Consider the following 13,638-nt stretch of genomic DNA (forward strand, 5'->3'; position numbering starts at 1 on the left):
CGTTCGCTCGACCATCCGTTTCGAGTCGGTACATCAAAGGCGTTCGCCAACAAATGCCTCAGGTCTTCTCGTGCGGTCCCCGTCCATACCACTAGCGAACATTCGTTCGTTCGTTCGGATAATGAATACGCACCTCGTGGCTTTATGTTAAGGTGCGTATTCATTATCCGAACGAACGAACGAATGAAAGTGCGGTATATTTAGACGGGGACCGAACGCATGCGGCCGTTCGTTCGTTCGTTCGATCGACCATCCGTTTCGAGTCGGTACATCAAAGGCGTTCGCGTCCGGTCTTCTCGTGCGGTTCTATCGTACGGTCCCCGTCCATACCACTAGCGAACATTCGTTCGTTCGTTCGTTCCTTCGGATAATGAATACGCATCTTTAGATCGGCCCATAATATAATCGAAGATGTCTTTATCGCTGACGAGGTTGAATTTAAATTTAATATGTGTTAAAATATTAAAAAAAAGTAAAATTAGCCCGTTCAGTCATAGAAATGATTTCTAGACGTTCCGGGTCTATCAAAGACCGACACTCGAGCCTCCAATTGATTGATAGACATCCGCGGTAGATCTGGATTGTCTATTGGTGGTCGTTCCGGAGGGGAAGGCGGCGATAGTGTGTATTGTGATTGAGATCGTGTCGGTGGTGTATTGATAATTATGCCGCCGAGATTTGGCCTTCGGCATGATGGTGTATTATTGTGTAGCGATTGTTGTCGTGTTCTTTTTGGGCTTGTCGGTGGAGTTGTTGGTATAGTGTGCCGCTGTAAAGGCTCGACTGTTTCACCTTCGATCATATTATCCGCGTCGAGACCGTTGAAAAGTCTCTCTTCGTAGATGGCGTTAACGGCCTCGGTAATTTCTTGCGCCTCGCGTACGGCAGCTGTTTGAAACATGTCTTTAATGACCACATTTCTCGTTAACTTCGCCCCACCTTGGCGACGGATGTTAAAAGCTCCTTGTACCGTACTGTTGTCAATATTGACACGCATGGCTTCTGGAGCTCCGACCCGAGAAAAAGCCACATATAGTTGCCCGTGGGCAAAGCAGGGCGTAGGCAAGTGCAAACCAACCCGTTTCAATGTCTGGCCCTGACTCTTATTTATGGTCATCGCGAAGGCCAGTCGAACGGGAAATTGCAATCGCTTAATACCTCGGGGTAGTGCTGGCACCGTGGCACGTATTAATACGCGCGGCACCATCACCGTTGTACCGCGACGAACGCCAGTGATGGCCAACAGTTCGAGCACTTCTTTGTGGCAGGCGCTAACGACGAATCGACAGCCGTTACATAATCCGGTGCCCAGATCCAGGTTGCGTAGTAACATGACAACAGCTCCAACTTTCACTTTCAATTCGTGAGGCGGCAAATTGGATGCTTTTACTGAATGTAATAAATCCGCGGGCACGTGAAAATCGTCCCCGTCTTCACCTAGGTATTCGTCACACGAGTAATAGTAGAACGTTTCTCCTCTCAATTTATTCAATAAAATTTCGTTAATATCATCTACGCCACCATTTGTCGGGCACAAAATCGCGTGATTACCTAATTCGAGACGTTCTTCTACGCTGTTGTGTCGACGACTTAGAGCATCCGTGTCGTACACATAGTCTATCAGATGGGCGATATTATTGACAATTATATTGCCGTTAATCATTACCAGATCGTTTGGAGCGTTCGGCGCCCGTATAGACACCGCGGGTAATCGACCCTCGCCCATACTCAACAACCAGTCGGCGTAAGCTTGAGCGCGCTCCGATCCGCTATTAATCGCACGCAAGTTAATTTTCAACGCTTGGCAATGCACCTGCCGCCACAAAGGAGACGCTTTCACCGAATTGTTAAAAACGGATCCGCGTTCGCCCCTTGTGATTATGGGTAAAGTTTGCCTGAAATCGCCCCCGAATAGTACTACTTTGCCCCCGAATGGCAAGTACGACAAATTGGTCAAGTCGTCCGGCAAATCACGCAAATACCTATCGACTGATTGCATGGCATGTTTCGATGCCATACTGATCTCGTCCCACACGATCAATCGCACACGAGAAATCGTGTGCGATTTATCGTGCTCGACGGGCCAGCCAACGGTAGTCGTCCCCTCAATGTTCAAGGGCAAACGGAATGCACGATGGCACGTTTTGCCCTCAATCATTAAGGAAGCGGCGATTCCGGTCCAAGCTACCGCGAGAACCGGAATCGGTACGGGACTGCTTTTAAACTTGGAAATGATGGCATTAAAGAGGAAGGTCTTGCCGGTGCCTCCCGGACCGTCTACGAACAGTAAGTTCTTGTCGACGATTTTGGCCGATAGACGTTGAGTCGGATCTCTGAGATAGGCGAGAACGTGTTCGTTGTTATTAGACGATTGTTCTAGGGACGCGAACAACCGTGTCCACACGTAATCTTCTATCTCAAAATGTGTTAAAATTTCCTGATTATTAAGCCATCCGTTCAAAGCCAGAACACGAAACACCACGTCCTGATACACGGTCAATTGATCCGCGTTTAATTTGGAAATTCCGTATTCTGCTTCGGTACATTGGCGCAAATCTCGCTCGTCTACATCGTTTTCGTTGTCTAAAAGTTGTCGATCCGGTCGCGCAGCGTCAGCTTCGTCTCTGGACGCAGCTTCAATATCGCTTATACCGATTAGATCGAGCGTGAGATCATCTCGGTTGGCTATGATTACACGTTCGATCACATCCATAGCTTTCCGGATTGCTGCGGATCGGGAAAAACCTTGACCTATCAAATCCGCGATCAGATGAGGCTCCCTAAACTCCTGCCACAAAAACGGCAACTGTGCCCCGTACGTGTCGTCAATACATACGAGACACAATAAGCCGAAGAAGCGCCGTAAACGGTATGGAGGCATGTGAAGAGCCGCATCTGACATTGTCGATCGATAAACGGTGCCATCATGCAGTAGTCTCAATTTGCGGCACGCCTCCTGAAATGTCTCACATAGGACACCGTCGACAGACCTTAAGGAATCGAAGCTGATGGCTCCTCGGACGTGCTGCAGTAAGAGCCTTAGGTGAAACTGTTCGACGTTAGTAGGGGACACCTCGCAAATTGCACCAACAACTTTAGTCCGTCTCCCGGTGCGCGCGACCCAAGATGCGTTCCGGGTCTGCCAGACAAAATGTTCCGGAATATCGACATATTTGTACTGACGAGCCTCAACCGATGTCACATTTAGATCGAAATATGCCATCAGTTTAGACCGACGGGCTAAAAATTGTTCGTCGAGTTCATCCAAATCTGGATCAAAAATGATATCCTGTTCCAGAGGCAAATGAACTGGTAGACACACGACCGAATGGGACCTTCGAGTCAATGGGAATTCGAACAGCCTCCAAGCCGCTTCCATTGAGCTCATGTACCTGCAGTCTTGGTAATTGCGGATTTCGTTCCATTCCGCTACGCGACTTCCCCCGTGCACTTTAATGGTGACGCTATCAACTTCTTTATGCACGTATTTAAAGAGGTACTTCATGGAGGATAAAGACCCGCACACTTCAAAGTTGATATGACACCGGTACTTGAGGGCGGCGTATCGGTTGTAAGGCACGATTCGACTGTTATTATAAATTTTGCCGTCGATAGTGGTTGTTCGACCATCGTCCGGTCGCCGATAAATGGGTATCCCGTTTATCGGAAACGAAGAGGTCTCGCAGAGAGCTTTTGGGTAGAATTTCGAACACACGCCCTCCCGCATACAAGTCGCACCTGGATTGTCTCTGCCGCAGATACGATGAATTTGATTGTCAGAGACGACCGCGTATAATATCGGTTCGAGCACCGGATCCGGTATTCGGGCCGATATCACGCGATCGACTTTGGCAATCGTATCCACCTTATCTTCTGGCCGGAAACAGACCATAATGTGGGCATGCGGAAGCCCCCGTTTTTGGAATTCTACGACATAAAAAAAATAGGTAATGATGCCGAAAACTTGTTTATCTACGATGTCGTCGATAAACTCGCGTAATTTATTCTGAAACACTCTCACCACTAAATCCGGTCGGTTTTGCCACTTTTGTTTGTAATCCAGATTTAGACGAATCTCGTCCCAATGTGGATTACATGTAAAAGTGATAAAAAGATCCGGTTTACCGCATCTTGCAACTACGCTCATGGCGTCCAAATACAGTCGGTTTTGACTGCGAGCTGAACCGGAATAGGAGGAAGGTAGAATAACTATCTTCCCCACTCGACAGTTCTCCTCCTGGGCTCGGCGACGGATCATACTTAAAATGGACGCGTACGAGGCCGATCTCTGATATTGTTGATGTGTTACGTAATACCAAAGCCTATTGGCTTCGATTTTAAGCCACACATCAACAATATACTGTTGGAAGAGTTTTCCTGCGTTGTGAATGATCGAAAAATGGTCTCGACACATCATCCTGAATCTGTAAAATTCACTGAAAGTAATCGTCTTCCGAGGATTACTTAATCGCGGCATGCCAGTATTATATCCCCTGTCGCCGTAAGGAAACAGTAAAGGATAAACCATGGGGTCCGCGAAACAGTTGAGATTTTTGATTTCATTTTGATGCGGTACGCCATCGCGACGAGGATAAATCTTCAGATTGACCTCTCTAGGTACCTCACCCACAAAGACAGCCGCGATTTCGGAACTACTTTCAGGTAAAGCGTACTGTCGACGCACTTCATTAATATTGTCCCGAAACCCTATTACCAAGTTATCTAACGGCTCATTTCGTTGTGACATTCTCGAAATCACCTCTCCCATTTTTACGTAAGCCCGGATTAGCTCGTTGTCCCTACGCAGCATGATTTCGACGTTCCTAATAATGTCGTCTGGCACGCGGTTGTCAGTAAACTGACAACGACGTTCAATTGCTTCAGCACAATCGATAAAATAATATTGATTGTGTCTCAGCAATCGATCGGCCGTGATTTCACCGATAGGAATATCGTTGGCGTGATGATAAACCTGACCGCAGACAGTAAAACACCAGTGAGCTTGTTCACCGAGTGGGTTAGCCGTATACGGAACAGACGTTTTAAAAGAGGCCATGGCGAAAAGCGAATTCGCAAGACGGATATTCTCACGAAACTGTGAATAACCCTCTTGGATAAGAAGGTTTTTCAAATATGCCGGACAACGATTTAGAAGTTGAACGCGTATATCTCCCTTGTCGCAACAGTTCAAATACGCGGTATTGAAATGTCCCATGGCTCTCTTCAATTCGCGCGAGAAAAATAGACTTTTGCAAAACGGACATATATGCGAAAAAGTTCCGCATCGATCCATTTGAATAACCTCCTCTGCTTGTTCTTGATTTCCCACGGTATAAGCGATATTGTAGGTGCGTTTTATAGGTATTAAAGCGTGGCGTCGCGCAGCCTGATTTGCAACAGTTTGAATAGCTTGTCGCCCTTCAACTACATTGTCAGTATTTTGTCGATTGTCGTTGATGACATTATTTAAAGCAACCAAGTTCAACCTATCTAATTGGATAATTAGATTCGGTTGAAGTTTTCCGCCAGGACGCAAACTTACATTACTGGCCTCCTCAGTTCGTATTTCCCCGATCAGGTTCACAACCTACAATATTTAAAAACAATATAGTATTATACGTAAATACAGGATTTATCATAGTATCTTCTATTTATATATGTCGTAGTCGCATAGTGTATTCCGTCTTTTCATGAAGAGCCTAGTCACTTAATGAAAAAAACTAACCTAATAACATAACTAGATTGCTAACCTAACCGACGCTTCATGAAGTAACTAGGATCTTCACGAAAAGACGAAATACACTATGTGACTACGACATATACATATTTAAAAAATTAAATGATTATACTTATATAATGACATTATAAAAAGCTACAAATAGATAAATTGCTCGTCATCACATATCATCATCATATAACTCCAAAAAATGCTTTTTCCAAATATGCTAATGAGCCACCTTCGTTCCGTTTGAAAAAATTGAGATATGATTAAAAATACGATTTGGGCATCTTTTAACCGGCCAGGACAAGACACTAAAAACTTTAGACGGTCAAATCTATTTTTCCAAGGCTCCTTGATTAAAAATTAGTGTTTTTAACCCAAATAACATGCATGCTTTTTTTGACAATACAACTTTCACGTTGAATGGCCAGGGAAATCGACAGAATTATCGTTTTGAGCAAACAAAAGCAAACACTGAATAATGGGGGACATACTCAATGAACAGAGAAACGACTTCAACGTTTGAGCGGACTTATTCCAAATAATTTAAAGACTCACATTGCCGTACCAACATTGCAAAGAAATATATCGTTCCAAATTTTTATGCACAGCGAAGTGGGCACGCATCAGCTAGTAATATATGCTTATATAAAATATCTATAAAAATTTTAATTGTAGATATAAGATGATTACATCAATTTTTTTCAGATTTTAGAACAATAACATGCAATTTATACCAACAATGCTCAAACGATTCAAAGAAATATGTCGTTCCAGCTGTTGTTTCAATTAAGTGGGTAATTTTTATTTTTCTGTAATATTTTTAATATTAATAATAATATTTTAATAATATTTATTGTTCCAAAAAAAAAACACCTTACAGTAACAATCGTAAAATCATCTGCAGGAGCAAAAGCTGTGTACAGGGTGGGTCAAATTCGACGCTTTTAAATGGAAACACCCTTTTCTATAGGAGATAGACGAAAACTAATATCGGTGTCTGGAGCCCAATTTGCATCAAAAACATGATGGTGAAATCCACACGTCAATATCTGTTACCGTTTTGGAGTTACGGGGTGTTTTTCAAAAATGTGCATTATTAACAAAACGCTGTAACTTTTTTGCTATGGAAAATTTTGTATTTCTATGCACTGTAACTTTGACATTTCCAAAGCACCTTTTTACGTAGAATTTAATGGTATAAGTATAATTTTTTTAAAATTAATAATTTAAGAGTTATCAACAGAAAAATTGATTTTTTATTTGGGACACCCTATATATTTTTAATTAACTGAAGAGAATTTAAAATTACCTTTTCAAAAATATCATACACTTGATATTTTGTTATAATTCCCTTCGAAATACAGAATTTTTAAAAGCTCGCCACTTTTAACTAGTAGGCTTTGGATCCCTTATCAAATTTTCTGTTGATGCCTTTAATGGAACTCGAAAACATATTTTTCCAGCAAGACGACGCATTGCCTCTGAACGCTGAAGTTATCAGCAAATTTTTGCAGCCAATTTCAAGAATAATTGGATAGCTAACCAAGATCTCAGCCGTTAGCCGTCGAGGCCGCCTGACTTAGTACCCATGGATCTAATCCTATGGATATATTTGCTTAAGAATAAAGGTTCCTTATTCTTCCGTATAATCTAGACAAGAATTAAAAATACTTAGCAGTTATGAGAGGGTATCTTTCACCCCCACTGAGTTAATGAATACCGCGAGAAATGTTCAAAATGCCCCGTCTGCCCATTACAGAACACGGTTGATATGTCAAACAACTGTAGCAAAATCCCATGTCTTGGTTTGCTACTTATTTTTATTGTTATTAGATATAGTTTAAATGTGTTGATGTTGGATAAATATATGTTAAATTCTTATAAAATTCTGCATCTCTCATAGCAAATATTATTTTCGTTTTAATTGATGCTCACAGCTAGACTTTTTTTGCATTACAGCCGGTGCCGTTCAAAGCCTACTTATTTAAAGCGGGCGAATTTTTATATACTCTATATCTCGAAGAGGAATCGAGCAAAATATCAAGTGTGTTATATTTCTGAAAAGACAATTTTAAATTATTTTCAATAAAGTAAAAATATACAGGGTGTCCCATATAAAAAATCAAATTTTCTGTTGATAATTCTTAAATTATTAATTTTAAAAAAATTATACTTAAACCATTAAATTCTACGTAAAAAGGTGCTTTGGAAATGTTTTCATAAAAATACAAAATTTTCCATAGCAAAAAAGTTACAGCGATTTGTTAAAAATGCATATTTTTGAAAAACACCCCGTAACTCCGAAACGGTAACAGATATCGATATGCGGTTTTCACCATCTTGTTTTTGACAAAAATTGAGCTCCAGACACCGATAATAGTTTTTGTCTATCTCCTACAGAAAAGGGTGTTTCCATTTAAAAGCGTCGAATTTGACCCACTCTGTACAGATGGTCTACATCATTCGCATATGTTTCAACAATTCTAAATATTAAATTAATTTCTATAATAATCATATTCAAATATCCTAATCACTAAAACATTTACTTTAGACAACAAAACAGCCTATTAAAATACTCAAACCATAATAATAATTTTATGTAAAAAAACCCTATATAATATATACTTTACAAAATATTTATATACATTTTTTTAAATCAACACAGTAACGTCCACAATAAACAATGAACCAGACCATACATTTAGTTATGAACATTCAAGAGTCTATCAACTGTTTCTCTATTGGATTCTGGCAGAAACAATTTTAGATGCTTTTTGAATAGAGTTCTGGAATTCGAAGTTATTAGAATATTTTTTAATATAAATTATAAATTATATAAATTTATTATATAAATTATATATTTTTTTTAATATTTGTATAACCATTAAATGCTATATAAGTTTTAATATTATTATTACTAATAATTCTAATAATATTCTATGAAGAAGGCCATGTTTAAACAGAGCCCATATCAAAAGAGGGATATTTCAGGGAGACTCCCTCTCCCCACTGCTGTTCTGCATGGCGTTAATTCCGCTTACCAATATGTTAAATAGTCAAAATATAGGATTTAAGCTAGACGATAGTACCGAAATAAGTCACCTGTTCTACATGGACGACCTGAAGTTGTTCACAAAAGATGAAAGCCAATTACGACTAGCACTCTCAACAGTCAAAGAAATCACTGATGACATCAGAATGGCGTTCGGACTCGATAAGTGTGCCACCCCAATATACAGGGTGTCCCACTTAAGATGGATACAAGCCAATATCTTGATTGTTTGTTGAGCGATCTTTTTCATTTTTGGCAGGAGGCTGTATGGCTATAAGACGTACATTTTGCTCAGGGTAAGAAATGCAATACCTCATAGACGTATGTTTTAATGGGGTTTGATATTTTTCGAGTCAAGAGTAAACTATCCTTAGGACAGTATTTACTTCAAATCTGATAAATTATATTGAATCCTCCTTACCCATGATACTTAAGTTCTAATTTTGATAAATATTGATACAGGGTGTGTTATTAAAATAAGACATTTTTATTTTTATTATTATTTTTTTAAGTACTTACGACGCCACTGGATAAACAACTGGTTTATTATCAATAACCAATTATAACCAATTATCAATAATAATCGATTTAAGTTTTCAGATAGCTTCCATAATAATTAAGATACGATACAAAAAAACTAAATATTTTCAATTTATTTTGTTTACTTTTACCCAGTTTTCAATGGAATCTGAAATATAATTTTTATTCGTTTTATTGAGGAATATTTAAAAAAATCCAAACAGTTATTTAAAACAATCACTATTAACTTTGAAAAATATGCTCTAAACAAAGATTTCGACCAAACTTAAATCGATTATTAATTGATAATTGGGTATAATTGGTTATTGATAATAAACCAGTTGTTTATCCAGTCGCGTCGTAAGTACTTAACAAAATAATAATAAAAATAAAAATGTCTTATTTTAGTGAGATACCCTGTATCAATATTTATAAAAATTAGAACTTAAATATCTTAGGTAAGGAGGATTCAATATAATTTATCAAGTTTGAAATAAATACTGTCCTAAGGGTAGTTTACTCTTGACTCGAAAAATATCAAACCCCATTAAAACGTACGTCTATGAGGAATCGCATTTCTTACCCTGGGCAAAATGTACGTCTTATAGCCATACAGCTTCCTGCCAAAAATGAAAAAGATCGCTCAACAAACAATCAAGATATTGGATTGTATCCATCTTAAGTGGGACACCCTGTATAAACGTGGCAAGCCAATTAAGATAGATAATGTAAAATTAGACGAACAGACATCGATAAGAAATCTAGATATTGGTGAGTCTTACAAGTACCTATGTTGAAGAAATGGACGGGATAGATAACAATAAAATCCAAAAAAAAAAAATCAAAAGAGTACCACCAGCGAGTAAGGAAAATATTAGGTACAGAATTAAACGCAAGGAATAAAATAAAAGCGATCAACACAATAGCTGTTCCGCTCATGACTTATAGTTTTGGTTTTATTGATTGGCTAAGAAGCAAACTTGAAAAAGTGGATTGCAAAACTGGGAAGCTTTTCACCATGGGTGCATAGCTTACATCGTCCAAAGGCCGATATACATAGGCTGTATATTAAACGACGAAATGGTGGACCAGGGTTAATAGAAATAATTGAGCCGGCTGTCAACTCTGCTATCACAAGTCTGAGCAACTATGTCGCTCTTAACAGGGATAAATACTGTAAGGCATTAGCAACCCACGACGAAAAGAAGGCCAAATAATCCATTCAAAAAGAAGCTATCAATATCCTAGCCAAATTCTCTAAACAAGAAACAACTACATAAAATATTGAACATTTAAAATCTAGTATAGAACGAAATAAAATAGCGAGTTTCGAGTTTAGAACAAAAGTGTTTGCATGGACAATTCTACCGAAATCTGAATAAACCGACAGTTGATCGGGAAGGAAGCACAGCATGGTTAAGCAGTTCTGGACTTAAAGGAGAAACAGAGAGTCTCATCATCGCTGCACAAGATCAAGCACTTAAGACCAGATATTATCAAAAAAAAGCAATGTAGAATGTGCAATAGAGCAAAAGAACATATCATCCATCTGGTAGTGGTTGCTCAACACTTGCTCCGACAGAATACACTCATATAGACAGGTTGCAGCATACATACATTGGATTATTATATCCAGAGAGTTGGGTGTACAGGTGCAGGACAAGTATTATATACACGTTCCCGAGAAAGTCCTAAATATAAGAGACAAGGTAGTCCTATGGGATTTGCCATAGGACTACAGCTAAGATCAGATTGCTAATATCAGCAAGTATAAAGATCTTAAAATTGAAATCAGCAGAATGTGGAACACGAAGACGAAAATAGTCCCAGTAGTAATTGGTGCACTCGGTATGCTTATTAAAGGGCATAGTAATTTCATCAAATTTATACCTGGCCACCGAAGTACAGAAGAAAGCTTTGCTGGGAACAGCACACATACTCCGAAAGGTGTTAGGGCGAATACCTTAGGTCTTTTCTTGAGATCCGGATTCACCAATTACGGTCAATTAAGAAAGCGAGAAGAGAAGGGAATGAAAATAATAGTAATATTCATTTATTCTTCTTTTAATAATAACGTCAATATTCCAACTCCGAAAACTAGTTATGCAAGGACAGTACAGGGACAGTACAGAAGGTTGTTCTAGTAAAACCAACAGCGGCATGCGACAGCAAGGAAGCAAAATGAATTTTAAAACAGAAGGTAAATCCAGCTGAACTCGGGATAGAAATTGAAAAAATAAGGGAAGATAGAGATGGCGCAGTCGTTATACATTGCAGAAATGAGAATGAAGCAAATAAATTGAAGGATAGTCTGGAACCAAAGATTGCATAAACCAATTTTACAACTGTTCCAAATAAGAAGAACCCTCGAATAAAAATTGTTGATATTGAATATGTATACAACAAGGGAGAACTTTTACAAACTCCGAAGTAGCAAAATTCCGAAGTCTTTACATCAGAGAGTAAAATTAAACTGATTGTTTAAAAAAATGGTTAAATCATATCTTGCTATCCTGGAGTGTGATAATTATACGTTTCAGAGAGTGGGGAATGATTGTAGAGTTTATTTAGGCTGTAGATCATGTAGATGTTACGAATACATTAGTATAATAAGATGCTATAACTGCAACTAGTACAATCATGTTTCAAGAGAATGTAAAAATCCAAGATTATGAGGAAAATGTGGAGAAGCAAATCACGACACCAAAACTTGCAACAAAAATAAAATGGAGAGTGCAGCAACTGTCTATCTTGTAACAAAAATTTTAACCTAAATCTAGATGTAAATCATGGGATATATGATATAAGATGTCAAACATATTTGAAAGTACAGGAAAAAACAAGACAGAAAATAAACTTCTAAATTAAAAAAATCACTCTAATGACAAATAGGTGCAACAGCCTAAAATATTGATTACTAACTGCCTAAATGTTGGTGTATCTATCCTTCATCAAAACACACAATAATTGTGAAATAGTGTCTGAAATCGAGATCATACTTGAACCAAGAGAAAAAATGAAACATGGAGGAGTATGTATATATTGTCAGGAGGCTGGGATGTTTGAGGATGAGAAGGCCCTCTGTGAGTTAAGTGTGTAAGGTACAGTTGAACTGGCGGCTGTAGTAGATAAGACACAAAAATTAGTAGTAGTGTGTTTATATCGACGTGGTATAAGTTCGTTTAATGTCTTTATGGATACACTAGAACAGGTTTGGTTTGGTTGACTTGAATTAATAAATCAACATTATCCTAAATTTAATATAGTAGTAGCAAGTGATTTCAATTTGAACTTTTTTGAAAACAACACAACACTCTTGTTAAAAGACTAATAAACTTATTCTCTAGTTATAACTTAAGCCAGAAAATATACGGAGCAACCCGTGTAGCCAAAAATACGTCAACTTTGTTAGATAATTTTCTTTATGATGCATCTTTGAATGTTCGGAGCTTTGTTAAAGATTTGGCGCTTTCTGACCACTGTGCCCAGATTATAAGTGTACATTGTCATATTAATGTTAACAAAAGGCCTATAGCGTACAATTATAAAAGAATTTTTCCAAAAAGTAAAATACTTTCGTTTAAGAAAGAAATAGAAACTGTTGATTGGTCTATGGTATAGACATGCAGCACAGTGAATGACGCTTATTGTGCTTTTGCTTCTCTATTTCAAAACTATTTTAAATGTATTTTTCCAGTTAAAAATGTATTCAGCACAATAAATCAAAGTCTTGGATAACAAAGGGGATAAGACTGTCGTGTAAGCGAAAACGTGTGCTGAACTCTTACCGAATAAAAAATTTGGTAACTGATAATTTCTATAAGACATATTGTAAACTTACTGGAAGCTAAAAAACTATCAAATAGACAATTTATATGTAACGCTGAAAATAGAGTGGAAGCTGCATGGCATTTGGTAAAAAGTATAACAAGGGTATAACCAACAAAGATAAACAAAATAAAACAACACTGGAAAATTTCAAACTTAAATATAATGATCCTGTCAAAATAGTAAGTTAAATCACTACTTTGCAAACTCATGTTTAAATTTAGAATCTATTGTAATCGAGGAGGACTTTTCTCATATCCATGTCGATCGGACGTTGTTTTTAGGGTTTACAACTGGTCAAGAAATTAGCACAATTATAAAAAAAAAACAAAAAATTTGTTGGTGATGACGAGATACTTGTAAAGATACTGAAAGAAGTTGTTGACTGTAATATCATCGCCAATATCTCATATTATGATTATTTGTTTTTTGACTGGCACATAACCAGATCTCTTGAAGAATGAATCTCTTATTATAGTTCGGAAGTTTTGAAATTTTGCAGGTTTATAGGTTT

General features: G+C 38.1%; 1 protein-coding gene across 1 annotated transcript in view; it reads right to left on the reverse strand.

Annotated features, from left to right (window-relative positions):
• Window positions 1-487: 487 nt before the first annotated feature.
• Window positions 488-13,638, reverse strand: part of LOC115874142 — a 35,267-nt gene continuing 22,116 nt past the window's right edge. Inside the window, exon 3 of the mRNA XM_030889237.1 lies at window positions 488-5,587. Coding sequence (XP_030745097.1) covers window positions 488-5,587 — 5,100 coding nt within the window. The remainder of the gene's footprint in view (window positions 5,588-13,638) is intronic.

Source organism: Sitophilus oryzae, unplaced genomic scaffold (genome assembly GCF_002938485.1).
Source record: "Sitophilus oryzae breed Bouriz unplaced genomic scaffold, Soryzae_2.0 scaffold_1011_pilon_pilon, whole genome shotgun sequence".
Classification (NCBI taxonomy): domain Eukaryota; kingdom Metazoa; phylum Arthropoda; class Insecta; order Coleoptera; family Curculionidae; genus Sitophilus; species Sitophilus oryzae.